At 45.0% G+C, this 19,317-nt stretch overlaps 1 protein-coding gene across 2 annotated transcripts in view; it reads right to left on the bottom strand.

Annotated features, from left to right (window-relative positions):
- Positions 1 to 767: 767 nt before the first annotated feature.
- The window catches only part of GGA2 (golgi associated, gamma adaptin ear containing, ARF binding protein 2), a 44,859-nt gene continuing 26,309 nt past the window's right edge, over positions 768 to 19,317 (bottom strand). For both annotated transcript variants that reach the window (XM_045776406.2, XM_045776405.2), the window contains exons 9-17: positions 18,173 to 18,254; positions 15,770 to 15,895; positions 14,663 to 14,785; positions 13,915 to 13,943; positions 13,403 to 13,536; positions 11,640 to 11,797; positions 8,378 to 8,547; positions 7,323 to 7,433; positions 768 to 6,791 (exon numbers count right to left, since the gene is read on the bottom strand). In XM_045776406.2, coding sequence (XP_045632362.2) covers positions 6,681 to 6,791; positions 7,323 to 7,433; positions 8,378 to 8,547; positions 11,640 to 11,797; positions 13,403 to 13,536; positions 13,915 to 13,943; positions 14,663 to 14,785; positions 15,770 to 15,895; positions 18,173 to 18,254 — 1,044 coding nt within the window. In that variant the 3' untranslated portion in view covers positions 768 to 6,680. The remainder of the gene's footprint in view (positions 6,792 to 7,322; positions 7,434 to 8,377; positions 8,548 to 11,639; positions 11,798 to 13,402; positions 13,537 to 13,914; positions 13,944 to 14,662; positions 14,786 to 15,769; positions 15,896 to 18,172; positions 18,255 to 19,317) is intronic.

The raw sequence follows: 19,317 nt of genomic DNA, 5'->3' as shown, positions 1-19,317 counted from the left end.
AAAGATCATTGCAAATCACCAAAATTATCTGACAGGTTTCGGAGTGAACATGGCCTGATTTCAGACTTCTCCAGAACTGCCAGATTTCTGTTGTCTTAAGTCACCCAATTTACTATACATTGTTGCAGTCGTCCCAAGAAGCCAATACAGAGACATAAATATTTTCTGTTTAAGCAACTGTTACTTTGAACTTATCCATTTCTTACAGCTGATACTAATCTTGACTTATGGAGGGGATGGTCAGATTCTATCAAAACCATCAACCTTTTTTGTAGCCTTGACAAACATTAGGTTTTTAGTATTGTTAGCAAAATTTTACTGGTTTCCATGAGAACAGGAAAGGTCGTGAAATGAATTAAGTGACAAAATGGAAGTCACCACAGTTACAGTAATAAATAAATCTCAGATAAGGTGATTTGAGAAACAATAGCACCTACATTTATAGAGTCCCTATTGAGTCTGGTATTTTCTTGACCTCATTAAACCTGCATCTAAACCTATGAGGTAGATTTTTAACGTCTTTACAATTTGAGAATATAAAAACTGAGGCCCAGATGTGTTGAGTGTCCAGCCCAAGATGCACAGATGGCAAAAAACTAGAAACCGAACCTGACTCCAAAGCCTATACTTGTTGCACTCTACAATGCTGGGCTGACAGAAGTAGGGCAGGAGGGAGTGGGTTGCTAGAGAAGATGTAAGCGTATCTGGGCCCATGGAAATGGAGCCAGTGGGAGGGAGAGACTGGAAATACACAAACTACCAGGAAATTCATGTGCCGGTTTTAATACACAGGACTTTTAACATATAACTGATTGATCCCATCTGCTGTCAGGAGAGTGGAGAGCAGGGGCTATTCTTTTTCCTACCGAACAGTGGCATGGCATTATCTCCAAGCTACATCATAACCTTAAAAGAAAAATAAAAACACTCCAGTTCATCTGAACACGCCCAGAATATCTCCAAGGACAGATGAGAACTAGTAACACTGTCTCCTAGAAGAGTAATCAGATGGAAGACTTTCTACCTTTTAATTTGTAAAAAAAACATTAAGCATAAAAGTGTTTTTTTTTTTCAGCCTAGAAACTTCCGAAAATGCAGATAAAATTTAAAGAAAACCCATTTACAGGGCGCCTGGGTGGCACAGTCAGCTAAGCGTCCAACTCTTTTGGTTTTGGCTCAGGTCACAATCTCAGGGTTGTGAGACTGAGCCCTGCATCAAGCTCCAGTGTGGAGTCTGCTTAAGCCTCTCTTCTCCCTCTCCCCCACCATGTTCTTTCTCTAAAATAAGTCTTTAAAAAATTCATTTGCAAATCTAGGATCCAAAGATTAGCAGTTATTATATATGCACACATACACCTAGATTGCTTGGTTTTAAAATTAGGGTCATGATATAAAAGCATGTTTTTGTTTTTTCCCATTTAGCAATAGTTCAAGGGCAGTTTTTCTCCAATTGGTTGCCAGAGTATCTTATGATAGCTAATTTACTACAAATCCAGTTTTCTTCCTTGGCCAAACCCCAATTTCATACAGTGTGGCACTGTATGCAAATATGACAATTTCTCAGCCTTCTTTGCCCAGTGGCAATGTCACTGAACAGCCAATAAGATGTGAATCCAAGTAACACATGAAACTTATGGGAAACCTTAAGAATGTCAGTTTTCCCTTATTCCTTCCTCCCCTTCCTTCCTATGGCTTAGAATGTCAGCATCTCAAGCCATTACCATGTAACATGCATATCCTTGGGTGATGACTTAGGGCCAGCTGGAGCCTGGATCCCTAATGACTTTGTGATGCTTTTATCAGCAATGGTTCTGGACTAAGTCTGGCCTTTTTAAGTAGAAAATAAACCTTTGTGTTTAGGCCACTGTTAATATTTCCTTATTAGACATGCTGCTGGCCTTTTCAATATTTGAAAGACAGCCAGCATAAGTTGGGGGGGGCAGAGGGAGCGGAAGAAGCAGGCTCCCTGCTGAGCAGGGAGACCGACACGGGGCTCAACCCCAGGACCCCGGGATTATGACGTGAGCCAAAGGCAGACACTTGACTCAGCCTCCCAGGTACCCATGGTCATTTATTATTAGGAATAAACAACGAATAATCTAGAATGTCTTTTTCTACATGTTGAGATGACAAAGTAGTCCAGATGAGCTACTCATGTGGTTAACTGCATTTCCAGAAAATGCTTTGTACAATGTATTCTTTCAGTATGTCACTGGCTTTAAAGCTAATATTTTGCATGTGCATTCAAAAACGAGAACAGACCAAGTTATCTGCTTCAGATTTTGATGTCAGGGTTATAAATTTTAGAATGCACAGCTTTGTACAAAATTAACTGTCTTATAGGAAATGTGTTCAATCTTAGTTTCTAAGTGTTCTGTTACAGACTTCATCTTTTGACTAGGCTTGGGGATGTGTTTCAAAATGGCTAGAATTCTAGTGACTACATTTAGGAGTAGTTTCTAATTACTATTAACTTTTTGTTACCTTTCTATCCTTCATGTTTACTGTCTCAATATTAATTTGAGACTCACCAAAATTTTAAATATTTGCTTTTTATTTTAGGAGATAAACTTTATAGTTATGGGCAAGTCAACTCTGTTCATGTGCTGGAAGGAAACCTGTGGACAGGCTAACAGCAAACAGTGAATGAAATAAGTCTTAGCTAATTGAGTGCCATGCAGTATTATAATCACTTTACATGTATTAACTTTTCAATTCTCAAAAAAAATTTGTTATCCACTTCACAGAGGAGGAATCTAAAGAAGGTAAGTTACTTACCCAAGGTCACACAGCTTCTTGGAGGCAGTAGTGAAGCTAAAGAGCTGAATTACAACTAAGGGCTGTGACTTAATTATTTCCAACTGTTTGGGGCTTCATACGACTGCAAACGTTAAAATCCTATGTATCTGGGGCCTGTAACACTGCAGTGTGATTTTACAATTTTAACTTTTAAAATCAAAGTGTTACCTCTAGAAGTGGGATGAGGTATTCAAGAATAAAAATCAGAAGGAACAGAATGTTCATTTTTTAAAATGCAAGCTTTTTCAGAATGAACGTGGTGTACCGGGAATGCATAGGGCAAGGGGAAAAAAGGCCCAGGTTTTTCTCATTCCAGCTGACATGAAATGTGATGAGAACTCTGGACCTTATGTGCCTCAACTATATAAAGGCTTGGCTCATCTCACGTGAGGACATTTCCTTTGTCCTACCTGGCTTCACCTCTTCACAGATGAAAAATGCCAGGCCATATCTTTATTTAAAACAAACAAACAAAAAAACCCCACAAACCCTCCCCCCCAAAACCATGGCTACCATTCCAGGACACTTTCCTGTTTTCTTCAAAAGAAAAAACAAAACACCTAGTCGATAGAATTTTATATTTTGGGGCTGGGTCGGCATCGTCCACCTTGGATATGAAGATTTTGATTCGTAAACACTGTAGTAATCAAGCACTACTTATATTTTAGAATATCACCTTTGCTTTCTACCCTGAATGTTTGTTCTCTCAATCTAGTCGTTTTGAACTCACGATCCTGAGATGAAGACCGAGCTGAGATCAAGAGTTGAACGCTGAGCCCCCCTGGCGTCCCTACACAATTTTTTTCCCCACCATTTTTAATAACGTTCGTGTTCTTTTGGTTTATTTGGTTCGTGTTCTTTTGGTCATTAAGTCATTTACCCTGTTTTCAACATCTACCATCTTCATAGCGCATTTATGCTCACAGTGGCTCACAAATAAAATCAGGGTTCTAGCCTGGTCTTAAATTCATTGAAGAGATAAAGGGAGACGAGCTGCCTCCTAATGTCATGAAAAAACACGGCGTCATCAAGACATGAAAGGACTTTCTTGTGGCTGTAGCAAACTGCTTGTTCTTGGTGGTTGCCAGAAGGGTAGAGAGCACACAAAGTTGGAAAAGGGCAATGAATAATTAAGCATTCAACTTGATTGCATCAACTTTTAGGGGATTAGGAAGCCATTCAGGATTTCTCAAATGGTCAAGGGGCCAGATCTGTTAGATAATTCTGGTGGTGGCAAGTATAATGGTTTAGAAAACTGAGAGGCAGATTTACTGCACCATCCTGCCTCCCCTCCCCAAACCAGGGCAGTAACCATGTGAATGCAGGGAAGGGCGAGATGTCATCATTTAGAAATAGACTAGATGAGACAAAAACAAATGAGTGGCTCTAGAAGGAACAGGAATCAAGGATCCATGACAGCTCAGGCAGGTGCTTTCAATAAAAGAAAATGTAAGGAGAAGGGGCGGGGGGTGGGGGAGGAGGAGGAGGCTGGGTTCCATTCTAAGCTTTCAGAGCTGAGACAATAGTGAAACCTACAGATAACGACTTACGAATATGGATCTGGAGGTAGAAGCTTGAGATAGAGGTCTAGGACCCATCTAGTTGTTAGCTGCCCAGATGTGCTTAGAAGAGTCCTAAGGACTAAACCCTGGGGCAATGCCACATTTAAGGGATAGAGGAAGAGAACAGTCACAGAGCTAAGTCAAGAGATAGGGCTGAGCAGGATCCTGGAAGAGGAATTCAGGATAAGGGACAAATACTGATCATCAGTGCCAGATCCCCACCCAGTAACATCACGGATTTGTCTCCCCACTAGAACAGAAGTCCACGAGGGCAGGAACTTTCTGCTGTTGTATCTGCAGTGCTTACAGAAGTGCGGAGTTCCTAGTAGCTGCTCCATAACTGCTTGTGGAAGGAATGGAATGATACGGGTCAGGCCTTCAGTAGCCATTGAACTTGATTAGAAGGCATTGATGACAGACACCAGGGCCACTTTTAGGGACCCCCACCCCACACCCCTACCCTGTCCAACTCCACCAAAGCACCACTGGGAGCCTGGAAGACAGAAGATTGAGACACACACAAGTTCACCATTGAACCAGGCGGTAAAAATCTCGTAACTCTCATTCACCCACTTTGATCGAAGTTCTGCACAGGCAGACATTATCATTATGATGGGTTCCTCTAGAAGACTTTATGAGATTAGCTAGAGCCCATAAAAGCTATACAGAGCAGTTGAACATGCAAGAAATTTTAAATTAAAATGAACCTTATGGGAATTATGCCAAACAAAGAAGTTACCCCTCACTTCTCGGTTTTACGAGCTTTCACATTTGCTTAAAAATTAGCATAGCTAGATGATCCTTTACAGCTCCCATCCCCACCAATCAGTGTTGGTGGAGCTCTAACTATACATAGAAGTTCAAAGATCAACCTGCAAAGTACCAGATTTTGTGATAAAGAGCCCCAAACAGAGTCTTGTGGTTCCTGAGGTAGAATCTCGCCCCAACAGGTGAGCGGCTCGGATTCTGAAGTCCTAATCAGGTCCTAACACAAGGCTCAGCTTGCTTCCCCCACTGACCAGCAAAGCAGGACCACAGAAGACTCCTCGCACAGCAGGCGCTAAGAATGGGTGATGAACCTGAGTTCTCCCCTCACACCACACATGTAACAAGAATCCACCTCTCTTCCAGCTTTGTCAGACCCGCAGGGCCTCCCCCTCACTGAAGCCACTCTTCAGCTTCCACAGCAAGAAGTCTTCCTCAACAGGCAACAGGGCCCTTCCGGCTTAGCGCCTCTGAATGCACCAGGCTCTGCATCTCCTGCTTACTCAAGACTCCACAAAGCGTATTTGCTACACGGGTATTTATTCAAGGACTTTCTATATTCAGTCACCACTGAAACCACTGCTAAGCTCTTTTCATATCTATTTGTGTCACAGTTCTTCATGTTGGACGGTGAAGTCAGCAGGCCAGGGAGAGCCTGTCAGTTGTGATTGATAATGACTGGCATGGCGTCACCATCAAAGAGCTCTGAGAGTAGATGCTCGTGGAGGAGGATGAGAATGGAGAGGAGGGTCCTGAGGAAGGGCCCAGACAGGCTGCCCCACCCACAGAACCTGAGGCCTGCATGGGCCTGGGATCTGCTTTCCCCTCTGCCCTGGAAGGTCCTCTCTGGGTGATTCTAAGGCACAGTGGTGAAGGACATGATTGGCCCACCCAGTGTGGTCCTCTGCTCTAGTGGCAGCCCCCTCGCTTGGCAAACAGTGCAACAAGCATTCCATTTAGAAGAGCTTCTCAAACACATGCAAGCAGCATTCTCTAATGGAAACGGAGACAAGGTCTTTCTTGGAAGAGAGTGCCCCAGAAGATACTCTCCGCCCCAAGACCAACCAGGTCCCTTTTAAGGTCCCTGAGAACAGCAGCCTGGGAGCAACCAAGACTTTCAAAGGCTGACAAGGCACAGAGTGGATGAATGAAAAGATAACAATACATGGAAAAAACAAAACACAACACAACTTTGGCTTATAAAACCTCCAACCTGAGGTGGGGACATCCGTGTCCACCAACATGCAGAAACAGATGATTGTAGCAGATGGTTGTCAGAAATGCTTTAGCATTTCCCACACTGTCCACACCCCAAGCCCTACTCTACCCTCCCCCACAACCCCCTATAACACACACACACACACACACACACACACACACACACACACACACACACAAATAGTATCTGCAGAGTAAGTCAGAGGTTGGGATCCAGAGCCTGACGTCAGGATAGAACTCTTGGCACTCCGCACTAAATCACCATGATTAGTCCTATCTAGACAGCAAAATTCACATTGGCCTAAGCTTGAATGGCAGGGTCTGTCCTGTGAAAAGTTAGGCTGCACCCAAGACTGCCAGATCTGGAAAGTCTTTCACTTCTCCTACTTCGCTGAAAGGCTGTCCACCCTGGTTGAATGTCAGCTTATACCGTAACCTGATGGGCTCCTGGGCAAAGACAGAAAACATTAAATTAGTGGGGAGAGACACAGACCAGCGAACGCAGTGTAAGAGCTTTTACCCACCCTGTAGTCACCAAGGAATAGCATATCATGTTAACTCCATGCCAGCAAGGGCTTGAAACAACTGTATGACAGGAACACCTGGCCAGGACCCTCTGGGACAAAAAAATCAAGGAAGCCAGCCATACATCCTGAGAGAACTCCCACACTTTTGCAGTCCTGAGGTGGACCACAACTCAGAGACCGGCTAAGGAGGACAGGCAGACCTCACCCTTTCAGAGGACTCATGGTACTAGGGGGAGTTTCTGTCACTCTCTTAGTTCCCAGCTATGGCAACCCAGTCACAGATCTTCCAATGAGCCCTGAAGAAAACAGACTCAGCAAGGAATATCCCACCACCACTCCCAACCACATACTTTAGAGCAAGACCTAAATAAACCTCTTGCAACCTACCACGTTGCCTCCCTACAGTCGAGGGGCCACCCATTCCCCTGCTATCAAAGTTACCAGAACATACTTTGTGTGGATTGTCAAGCAACAGCATCTGGGAGATCACAGCCGGAGGCGTCAACGGACTGAACGCAGGGAGCTTGGAGCTGGACGCCGGCTGCAGCTTCACTCTCATGGACTATGGAGGGGGCAGGGTAGAAAAATCCAGTATCTAACTTGTTCCTAATAAAGTACAGCTTTAAAGAGGGAGTTTAGGTAAACAGGAAAACTTGACCTCCACCCACCAAATAATTAAAGGGTCCAAAAGTCCTTCCCTTCCATAAATAGAGGTTGAGTTCTGAGAGGCAGCATGAAAAGCTAGAGCCTACCTTGGGCTGAATTTTAATTCGCTTCTTACCAGCTCTCAGATCTTAGGCAAAATACTTAACCTTTCTGAGCCTTGGACTAGAAGTTTACAAAGTAGAGATAACAATAACACATGTCCCACAAGACTACCATGAGGATGAGAGAATGCATATTTTTACTTATGCCTACTTTGAATCTTTCCTTTCAGGACATCCTTTCCCTGTTCATTGTGATGCTGATAAGGCTGTTAATTAGTGGGCCCTACTTCCCTTGAAAAGGAATGGACGTAATATCTATATTGGTCAGAGCACCACATTATCCCTGGACATAAGTTACTGGTCCCAGATATCCAAATAAATGCCAACAGGGCCAAATCAGTATGCATGCCTCATGCCAGGCGGAAGCTTCCTTCTGAGAGAAAACAGGGTTCGGGAGGGTAAGGACTATGTAACTCTGGAGCTGCTGGTAGCCATTTCCATGCTCTGTGGAGTCTGCTGGAGAACAGGCTCCAAAGAAGAAAGCAAAGTCAACAGGTGGAAAGAGACAGATTCTTAAGGAAACATTTTAAGAACTTATCTGCATCCAGCCACATTTGAAGTCAGATATTCAGAAATCCCCAGTTCAACAAGCCAATAAAATTCCCATTTGATCTTAAACTCCTTTGAAGAGTGTGTCTCTTATACCTAACTAAAAGGTCACGTCCTGGTAAAGGACCTGGTGCTCAAAAATGCTAGCTTTACTGAAAAATTCGAAGGAGCTGGCCAGCAGACGACTCACCTTCGGCACAGCCACTTGAAACATGATGTCCCAGACAGGCTGGGTGGCAGTGCTCATCATGGTCAACAGCAACACCTGCACCTCGGGGTGGCCAGGGGCCCCCGTCTGGGAAAAGTGGAGCAGAATTCGGAATCCATTCCGGTCATACACGATAAGAGGTGGCAAGCTGCCTGGAAGAGAAGAACCCAACCAAAAGGGTTAGCATGACCACAAGGCCGCCAGCAGCCACGTCTGAAAGAGACGTGTGTTATCATCCGACACTGCTTCTTCTCCAGCCAGCACGGCTCCCGGACTAACCACCTCGGACCCAACCTTTCGGCGCCGCCATAATCCAGCCCTCACTACTTCTAGCTGGACTCCTAAGGCCCCTCAGACTGATCGCTCCCTCACCACCAACCATCCGATGCACATCACCAGTTCTTTGTTCTTTTAAGGATTCTATTTATTTGAGACAGAGCGAAAGCAAGAGAGAGAGAGAGAGAGATGGAACACGAGGGCGGGGGACAGAGGGAGCGGGGGAAGTAGGCAGCTCTCCACTCAGCAGAGAGCCCAACTTGGGGCTCGATCCCAGGACCCTGAGATCATGACCTGAGTTGAAAAAGACGCTTAACTGACTGAGCCACCCAGGCGTCCCAGCACATTACCAGTTAAAAAAAGAATTTCTTTTTTTTGAGGGAGCAGGATATGAGGATATCATAAAGAATGAAATAAGAGACACCATTAATTCTATCCAGAAATAAGCACTGCTAACATTTGGGCCTATTTCCTTCTGGTCTCTTTTATATGACTACATACACACATACCTCTATAGCATTTAATTTTACAAAATTATAAAGACACAGATCTCTTCAAGTCAACAGGTTTAATGACATTCCAATGGAAATCCTAAAAGAATTGTTTTAATTCAGCTAAGAAATGATTTTAAGGCAAATGGGGGGGTCGAGGGGTAGGAGACTATCCATTTTAGAAGGAGGAAGACGAGCTATTTGCATCAATAAATACTCATAAGTACACAACTAAGCAAAGAGGTAGAAAACAAAGCATGCAGAAAAGACCTAATAGGAGAATTCAATAGGTTAGAACATCTATTTCAAAATCAGTGACTGATTCAATAAGCGGCAGAAAACTATCTCATCTGTCAAAAAATTTTTAATGCAGATCCTCAGCTCATGCCAAACATCACTTAGCAAAATGTACGTTCAATAGTTTAACAATGAGACTGTCAAAGATTTAAAAGTCAGAAAACACTCTTTAGGTACAGTGGTGAGGTTATGGGGAAACAGGCAACCTTTCTGAAGGGATCCTGGTAAGCCAGAACAAAATTTTAAATGTCTACACCCAGCATTTCTAAGAATATATCCTGATGAAATATCAGGAAAGTTTAAAAACACGAGTGTCCAGAGATGTTCACCATAGCAGTTTTTTAACAGCAAACAACTAGAAACAAATTATCCTTCAGAAAAGAATTGAATTGAGGCACCTGGGTGGCTCAGTCAGTTAAGTGACTTGATTTCAGCTCAGGTCATAATCTTGGGGTCGTGAGATCAAGCCCAGTGTTGGGTTCCATACTGAGTGTGGAGCTCGCTTAAGAGTCTCCCCTTCCTTCTCCCCGGGGCCCCTCCCCCACTAAAGCACGCACCACCCCAAAAAAAATTTTTTTTAATTAAAAAAATAAAAAATAAAGAAAGGACGGGGCGCCTGGGTGGCTCAGTTGTTAAGCATCTGCCTTCGGCTCAGGGCATGATCCCAGGGTCCTGGGATCGAGCCCCACATCGGACTCCCTACTCCGGTGGGAAACCTGCTTCTTCCTCTCCCACTTCCCCTGCTTGTGTTCCCTCTCTCTCTGGCTGTCTCTCTCTCTGTCAAATAAATAAATAAAATCTTTAAAAAAATAAAAAATAAAAAATAAAAGAAAGGAATTGAATAAATGAATGACAGTACCATGATTACATGACATATAGAGACATTTAAAAAGTATAGGTTTCGAAGAACAATTCACAGCATGAAAAAATGCTATGGCTTATACTAATAATGCAATAAATGCATAAAATTAATGCAATAAAAATGCAAAATATTCTAAATATACTACGGTGCCAATTTATTAAAAAAATATATATATGCACATGGCTAAGACAAGAAAACACATTAAGACATTATAGAACTTCCATCTCTGGGTGAATGATATAGATGATTTTAATTTTCTGCTTTTTTCCTAAAATTTCTACTTTGAGGGGCACCTGGGTTCCTCAGTCAGTTAAGCACCCCACTCTTGATTTCGGCACGGGTCATGATCTCAGAGTTATGGGATCGAGACCAGCAACAGGCTCTGTGCTGAGCGTGGGGTCTGCTTGGGATTCTCTCTCCCTACTCCCTCTGCCCCTGTGCCCACACACTCTCTCTCTCAAATAAAATCTTTAAGAAAAAAAATAAAATTTCTACGTTAAATTTTTTCAATATTGTACTTTTGTGATAATTTCAGATTTATAAAATGTTACAAAAACACAAGTCCCATATACCCTTCACCCAGCTTCCTCAAACGTTAACATTTTACATAACCACAGTACGATGATCAAAACCAGGAAATTAACACTGAACATGTATTATTTTTAAGTTCAAGTAATTGTCACAAACGGCTCCTACTGCGTACTTACTGTTTAAATTCCTCTGCCTGGCTCCAGGGCTCCTTGCAACATGACATCAGCACACCAAGCCACAGGAGAGCCATGTGCCCAGAGAAAAGGGCCTGCACCATACATCTAAGGACCCCAGGTGTCTCCTGCTCACATACCAGTGTGCCAACCGTATGTGGTCACCTTCCTTCCTAAGGAGGGAACCTCTGCTCTCCTGCTCTAATGAGGACCCCCAACGGAAGACGGCCACCAGCCAAGTTCTTCCTTTCCATCTAACCCCACCTCTTCAGAGTTATTTCCATCTAATCCCACCTCTTCAGAGTTATTTCTGCCACACTGGACATTCCCTTCTTGAATTCCAAACGAGTGAGCATCACATCCATAAACAGACTCAAACCCCTAATTAAAGTCTGCCTGCCAATATCCTTCACGTTTAGTGTTAACCCCAAGACAGAAAGCCTTATAAATAGTAGGTAGAGACTGTGAAGCCACCTCCTTACCCTCTGCCCCCAGGCAAAGTCTCTACCACTCAGCTTCCCCAATTTAAGAGCCATCCCCTACCAATCCAGAGCAGATAAAGCTGGGTATTTAACAGCAAGGCGGGGGGAGGGGGGAGGTAAAACTGTACTTACTGGGCTTAACAGACTCCAAAGGGACAAACACTTGAGCCAGAGGTGTATTCTGGGAGGATGGGGAAGAAGCCAATGGCCCAGCTTCCCAGGACCAACCTGGAGAGGACTTAGTGCCGGGGGGCACTTCCTTAGGGATGCTCTTCTGTGGAACATAATTCCTGCAGAGAAATGGAAAAAACATCAAGACTAGAAAAGTTTATAGACAATTCCAGAAATCTGATTAGACTTTCTGAAGAATGAGATGAAGAAGGGGGAGAAAAACAAATACATACATGTGCACGTGTGCGTGTATTTTAGAGGTATAGGACTTCAGATGGGTAATTTCACCTGTGCCTCAGTTTTCTCATCTGTAAAATGGAAATCATCTAACATCTACCTCATGGGGTTGTTATTAGAATTAAATGAGAAAATGTATGAAAAGCATTGAGGGAACTGTGCACACATAAAAACCTAATAAACTAGAGCTATTATTAAGGTAATCAAGGTTGTAGTTGTCAGGCAGCCTCTGACAAGTTGCTCAGTCAGGTTAAGTTTCCCGTCATGGTCACCAGAGTGGCAGGAGTTAGGAAGATGATAACACCAATTACAGGACCACTTCATTCACACTTCATGATTTTGTCCATTTGGAATGTAAATTGAAAACATTTTTTAAGTAGGTGCCACACCCAGCAAGGAGCCTAACTCGGGGCGTGAACTCACAACCCTGAGATCAAGACCTGAGCTGAGACCAAGAGTCGGATGCTTAACCAACTGAGCCACCCAGGCGCTCCAAAACCATTTTCAATACAAACTGCAAACTGCGTTGCAGACAGAGAAACCCACCCAGATCAGGAAGATTACCAGCCCCCTACTGAGTGGTTAGGAAGAGTAAATGGAAAGACACCTCCCCTGGGTGCAAACAAGAATGACCTCCCAGCGCGTCTCCGAGTCCACCAGAGCCCTGTGTCTCCTCCACAGCCATGGAGACACTCGGGCCGTCTATGGGAAGGCAAACCACTCCACCCTTTCCAGAGGCAAAGCAGATCTCCATACATGTTCAGATTCACACCCTAGAGCACTTCTACTTTTAGGAATCTGTACTACAAAAACGCTCTAAGTGCCTCTGAACGGAAAGCTATATAAATACCGAGAAAAAGGCAATGACTAAATATACAAGTATCACACGCACATGGGTTACTATACAACTATCAGAATGAGACAAATTTATGTGAACCGATATGCACGTGTATCAAAGATGCGATATGAAAAAACCCCACTGGAAAAAACCCCCGTCTGTAAATTATGACACCCACGTGTGTAAAAAAATAAACACATTACTACACACAGAGAGAAAAGCAAAGAAAGAACATTCAACATTATCTTTAGGAAGTGATAACTGGGCCTTTATATATTCTCTATTTCTCTAGTGATCAAATTTTGCTTAACTTCATTGTAATCAAGAAAGGGAAAAAAAAAAAGCCTGTGAACACCAAAATCATCACCTACTGCTGCTATTCCTTAAACCAACCCGTTTGCAGAACTCCTAACCAAAGCAGGTCTTTTCCTCTGACTTAGGAGGAGGAGTCAAAGGAGAAGAAGAGAAGCACATATGGAACCTCTGGTAGGAAGGAAGAAGCCCCTCCAGGGAGAGAGGTCTCTGGCTGTCTCCAAGTGTCGCCCCGTGTTCCTGCACACTAACACGGCCCCTCCGCCCGGCCACCACGCAAGGAGCAGGAAGCACGCACATGAGCCCCTTTTCCACTTTCCTTGCCCACAAGACTCACAGAGGCCCTGGACATGGCTGTGGGGAGAGCAGATCCAGCAAGTTCCTTTCTGCAGAAGAGCTCTGAACACCACCACCTGGCAGCGTGCTGGCGGGGGGAGTCCTCTTTTCCTTACAGCAATTCTGACTGGCAACCTGTCAAACCAGGAATGGCTAAAATAAGGCCAGGGTATGAATGACCAGGAGCCATGGTGACACCATGACTGACACAGGCTTACTGCATTTCCTGGGGCAGGAGGAGAAAAAGGGCAAGAGAACACAGGACTCCTGATCTGACCTTCAGTAAGCGGGAGCCTGGATACCACTGAAGAGAGGAGGGGTACAAGGAGAGGGAAAAATGTCTTCTCTGGGAGTTCAAGCCAGACAGTACAGATAAGGAAGAGGCTTTGGCTCTTCAAGTCCACAGTCACCACCAGGCTATGCTACAGCCCCTTCCCCCACCCAGGCAGCGCTGCCCTCATGAATGTAGGTTTGAGGGACCTCCCTTCCAGGACCTAGGAAGGGCTTCCTTACCTTGTTGGTAACTGGAGCATCAGTGAGTCCTATAAGGAAGAAACAGAAAGATGCACACCAGTAACTCTACCTGACATGAGCCGGAGATCGATACCATGTTCACCCTTTCTAGAACATTTAGAAAGCCTAGGCACAGCAAATTACCCAAAGTCCTTCAACTCATCCATGGCAAATCTGAGAGACTGAATGCAAAGAGGACTTCTCTGAACTTCCCAGGACAGTAGTGCCCCTTATCCATTAGGGGATATGTTCTAAGACCCCTGGCGGATGACTGAAAAGGCAGATAGTAGCAATCCCTCCATATACTATGTCTTTCCCCCCACACGTACATATCTATAATTAAGTTTACTTTATAAATTAGACACAATAACAGATAATAAAAATAACAATATATTATAGGAAGAGTTACGTGAATGTGGTCTCTCTCTCAAAATATATTATACTATACTCACCCTTTGTCTTCTTGTGATGGGAGATGATAAAATGCCTACGTGATGAGATGAAGTGAGGTGAATGACGTAGGCATGGGACACAGCCCTGGGCTACTACTGACTTTCTGACCATAGGTCAGAAGGAGGATCATCTGCTTCTGGACCGCAATTCACTGAAACCGCGGACGAGGGGAGACTACTGTATACCCAGCTCCCTCTGAAAACAGGCATATTCTCCCCAAGTGGAACCAGCTTACTCGCTCTCCCTGGGAGTCAGGGCCATTCTGTGCCTGCTCCCCCTAAACGCCCACCCTCACCTAAGGCTGCCAGGTCCTGGTGAAGCAAAGACGGTGCTACAGTCCCGGCCTGCTCAGATCCATTGTCCACCTCCAAGTCAATCAGAGGGCAGCTCTTCATGTAGCCTGCTGGTTGCTGAAAGACTAGAGAACAGTCAGGAAAATAAGTCAGGATACGAGCAAAATCTCCACTTAATGCCTGTCAGCTTCCCACAGGCCACCTCCCAATCAGAAGACCTCACATCACCCCCTCGATGCACCTCCGCTGAACACCTTGATGTATAGCCTGAGCTGGCATCTGGAATAGGAGGCAGCCAAAGGACTGCCTTCCTACCCCAGCAATCAGTATCCTCCGCGAGGGGCCCACTCAGCCTGGCCCAGCAACATGGCTGACCTTCTGACAACGGCTCATCGCAATCGCTGGAGCACTTGATAAAAACACTAACCCCCAGGCCAAGCTCTAAGCAGTCTTGATTCAAAAGGTCCAAGCTAGGGACCTAAGAATCTGCATTTCAACTAGTATTCCAGATGATTCTGATGCAGTTAGCCTGCTAGGCACCACCAAAACAGTTTTGTGGTTTTTTTGTTGTTTTTTTTGTTTTTTTTTGGTCTCTAGCTCCTCCAAGTAAGAATTCATCAGAAGAGGAATCAAAACCTGGGTGCAGGGGCGCCTGGGTGGCACAGCGGTTAAGCGTCTGCCTCGGCTCAGGGCGTGATCCCGGTATTCTGGGATCGAGCCCCACGTCAGGCTCCTCTGCTGGGAGCCTGCTTCTTCCTCTCCCACTCCCCCTGCTTGTGTTCCCTCTCTTGCTGGCTGTCTCTATCTCTGTCGGATAAATAAATAAAATCTTTAAAAAAAATAAAAAATAAATAAAAAAAAAAAACCTGGGTGCAATACAGCCATCTGCTCCTGTGGATAGCCAGAGCTGGGGTCCCGCCTGCCAGTCAGATCGTGATGGCACATGTGGCAGAGGCCAGCTACAGAAATCCAACCCTCATGGGGAAGGGAACAGAGGGAAAGGCCTCTTATTTCCACACCATAACACAGAATATTCTGAAGATCCATTTCTTCTCCGGGATTTGTAGGATGTCCAGGCAGAAAGCAAGGAGACGCTTCTTTCCACATACCTCTGGAGACAGGTAGGTCTCCTACTGAGCTGGTCACTGTGTTCCCAAAGATGACTCGGCCCTCCATCACCTGTTTATACAGCAGAACTCCCTGGGTGAGGAGGTCATTTGCCTGGAGAATCTCCGCTGAAGGAGGAGAGAAAAATGAGAACCGCCCTGGTTTAGCTACCAACAATCTAGTTTTTTTTAAGCCATTCCAGAAAGCAGCGGTCACACGGCTCTACCAGGTTCAGTATACCCACGCCTCCTGCCCCCAGATCATGTGATCAGGCCCCTAGCAGAACTCGTTATTCAGTCCCAGAACCCCAACACGTCTAGTTCTCAAGATGCAGGAGGAACCAAATTTCTTCAGCTTTGTTCCCAGTACCTTCCAACATAACGGCCAACACTTGAAACACGGCTCCTTCAACTAAGGAACTAAAACTTTAATATTAATTAACTACTTTAATATTAATTAACTTAAAATAAAAACAGTTTTGTCAATGTGGATGTGAATATTAAGAGTTTTTTTGCAGGGGGTAGCGGGGGAGGCACCTGGGTGGCTCAGGCAGTTAAGCATCTGCCTTTGTCTCAGGTCATGATCCCAGGGTCCTGGGACCGACCCCCACGTCAGGCTTCCCTGCTCAGTAGGGAGCCTGCTTCTCCCTCTCCCTCTCACCTCTGCCCCACTTATGCTCACTCTCCCTCAAATAAATAAATAAAATCTTTGGGGAAAAAAGCTTTTTGGTACTTTAGTCACTTATTGCAAAGCCTTTAAGTGTGCAGGGAACAAATTGGTACATGAATGTACATTTTCACCTGTAAATTTCATAAAATCTAAATATAGATAGGTATTCCTGATGAAAACTTGGCATCCAAATTGAAATGTTATGTAAGTATAAAATACACACTGGATTTCAAAAATGTCACAAGCATTTCAGTCTGGTTTATCTGCAAAACAGTATCTCCTGAGACAGAGCTAGGAGAGAAAGACACAGAACTGGCAACGGGGCTGGGGCTATATAGAATATCAGGCCAAAGTGCTAGATTGCTTCTCAGGAAAGACCAAATACTTCCTGCCAATTTTTTTTTTTTTTAAAGATTTTATTTATTTGAGAGAAAGAGCACAAGCAGGGGAAGCAGCAGAGGGAGAGGGAGAAGCAAGCTCCCCACTGAGCAGGGAGCCCAATGCAGGGCTCAATCCCAGGACTCTAGGATCATGACCTGAGCTGAAGGCAGACTCTTAACCGACTGAGCCACCAGGCACCCCCTGCCAATTTTCTTAACTGTGGACAGAAGTTGCAACATGGGGTTGAATTCACCTGGCAAAATTTTATTTGGCATGACGAGTTGCTTCAAAATTTTAATTTGATTGTTTTTGAGCTCACTGCAATCAGAGAAAATGATGGGTCCAGACAGTAATCACAAGGAGATCAGAAACCAGGGGCCTCTTGAACACCACCCATGAAGTGTTCTTGCTCCCCCCATCTGTACCCCAACTGATCCTGAATCTGATAAAGTCCATGATGCAATTTATAAGAAATAGCAGGAATTTATAAGTAGTATCAGATACGGAAACACATTAAATACCAAGGGGCATACCATCAGAACCTTGAGGCCTAGAGAAACTATCTTAGAGAAGCTAACCATTAAAAAAAAAGACTACAAAATACCACCAATTACAAAGTATGGCTTTTCTGAGTCTGATTCAGAACTTAAAAAAAGGGCGGAGGAGGATTAGCAAGAGATGTTTAGAGAAGAGAAATGCCCAGGAATATCTAAACTGACTATTTGATTACCTTGAAATGTATGGAATTTGCTTCAAAGGGAATGAACAACGGGGGTAGACAGCAGTACACATGCAACAAGAGGAAGAAAGATGGGCCATGAGCTGGTAATTGTTACCAACAGGTGAAGGGCACATAGGATTTATCCCACTCTTTCCCTGAACATGTCCTGAAATTTTCCATAACAAAAAGTATAAAATGTTTTAATCCCTGTGCACAGGTATTAAAATCCCCCACTGTCGCTACCATAATCCCTGCCGTTCCTCCTCAGCCTGCCTCACTCAGGTTGGTGACCCAGCCCCTGACGGCACTTAGCTTGGTGAAACCTTCGAGATGCAACAGTTCCCCAGACTTCTGTGGACATTAGTCTTCCTGTCAGCATCTCCCTCGCACCCAACCTCCACGGCACATTTCCACCCCTCTCAACGCTTTCAGACCTGCTGATGATTGCTTGCTCAAGCCCAAACTGTCCTGGGAATCCATTCTAAGCCAACATGGGGCACGCCCCTCCGAAGCTCAATTGCCACAAAATCTAAAGCCATGCTGTCTGGTCTCTGACACCACCGTAGCCCAGCAGGAAGCGGCACGTGTTCTGCCTTCCGATGTTGTGGCTGTGCCTGGAGAAGAACTGCCTTACCGAGCGCGTCGTCGTCGTCCGTGGTGTCGCTTGCCAGCCGGAACAGGGTGGGCCGCAGCTTCTCACAGCGCTCGTACACAACCTAGGAACACAGAGCCTGGTTTCACAGCAAGGCCCCAGGTGCCTCCAATAAGCATACAGCAGAGTCTGGGGCTTCTGGAATTCTCCTTAGTCCATCCCAAATGCATGACTGCAGGTTTGAAATGATACGGCCATTACAGTGTCAGAAAAAGTTTGGGCTACAGTTACCTGAACTTTTAAAATAGTTAAAAAAGTGACAGAACGCCTAAGAATCCATCTTCTGAGTGTGTACGGTATTTTCTCTTCTCCACGCTCCTCTCCTTGCTCCCTGGAAGAGCTTTAATAATGGGGTAACCCCACATGGAAGCCTGAAGCGACTGCCCTGCTTTAAAACTAACAGCCAAATTCTCCATCCAACTGTTGTCTGACGCCAGTCTTCCTTTTCCAGCAACACTCCCTGATTCCCACTGCAGGTTCTCCCAGGACTGAACCTCAGTCCGCACAGTAACATCCAGGAAATCTCACTGTCCTCATCCCAGGGAGTGCTCTGGACAACTTCACCCTCCACATACTAGGTGTTGAGGAGGACACATAGCTTCTGCACCTCTTAGGCTTCCTTCCTTGCAAGGAAGCCCAATTAGCTGAACACTCCGGTCCTCCCTGACGACAGTGCTCCCTGCCCGCTTCTGCAGGGCTGGTGAAATGACATATCTGATAGGGGAGTCCGGGAGAGGAAGCAGGAAAGAGCCCCTTCCTGCCACTTTGCTCTTGAGAGCTACCTGCCTATACGGAAGCCCACATTCGGCTCTGCTCCTACTGGCTCTAAGTTTTGGAGAAGGAAGCCCCTTTTGGGGAGAACAATGGGGTGCCAGCACTATTTTGAAGAAGGTAAACCTGCCTGATTCAGCTTCAGTCTTAGGAAGCCACTTGTTAATATTGATTCGCCATTATAAAGATGAAGTTTTACTTCCTGCCATGTCTCTCCGGTCTCTTAGCTGGTTATCCTCTGGGGTGAGGGAAAGTCGTGCTATTTAGAAGCCCAGCAGGCCAACCTTGCCCAGGGGCTCTGGCACAAACTCACCACAGGGAACTGGCGTTGGAGCGTCTGCCTGGCCCAAGCCCAC

Source organism: Ursus americanus, chromosome 2, assembly GCF_024610735.1.
Source record: "Ursus americanus isolate L20-20 chromosome 2, mUrsAme1.1.p, whole genome shotgun sequence".
NCBI lineage: Eukaryota > Metazoa > Chordata > Mammalia > Carnivora > Ursidae > Ursus > Ursus americanus.
Note: the sequence above shows the minus strand (reverse complement) of the source record. Positions and strands in the feature narration are given on the sequence as shown.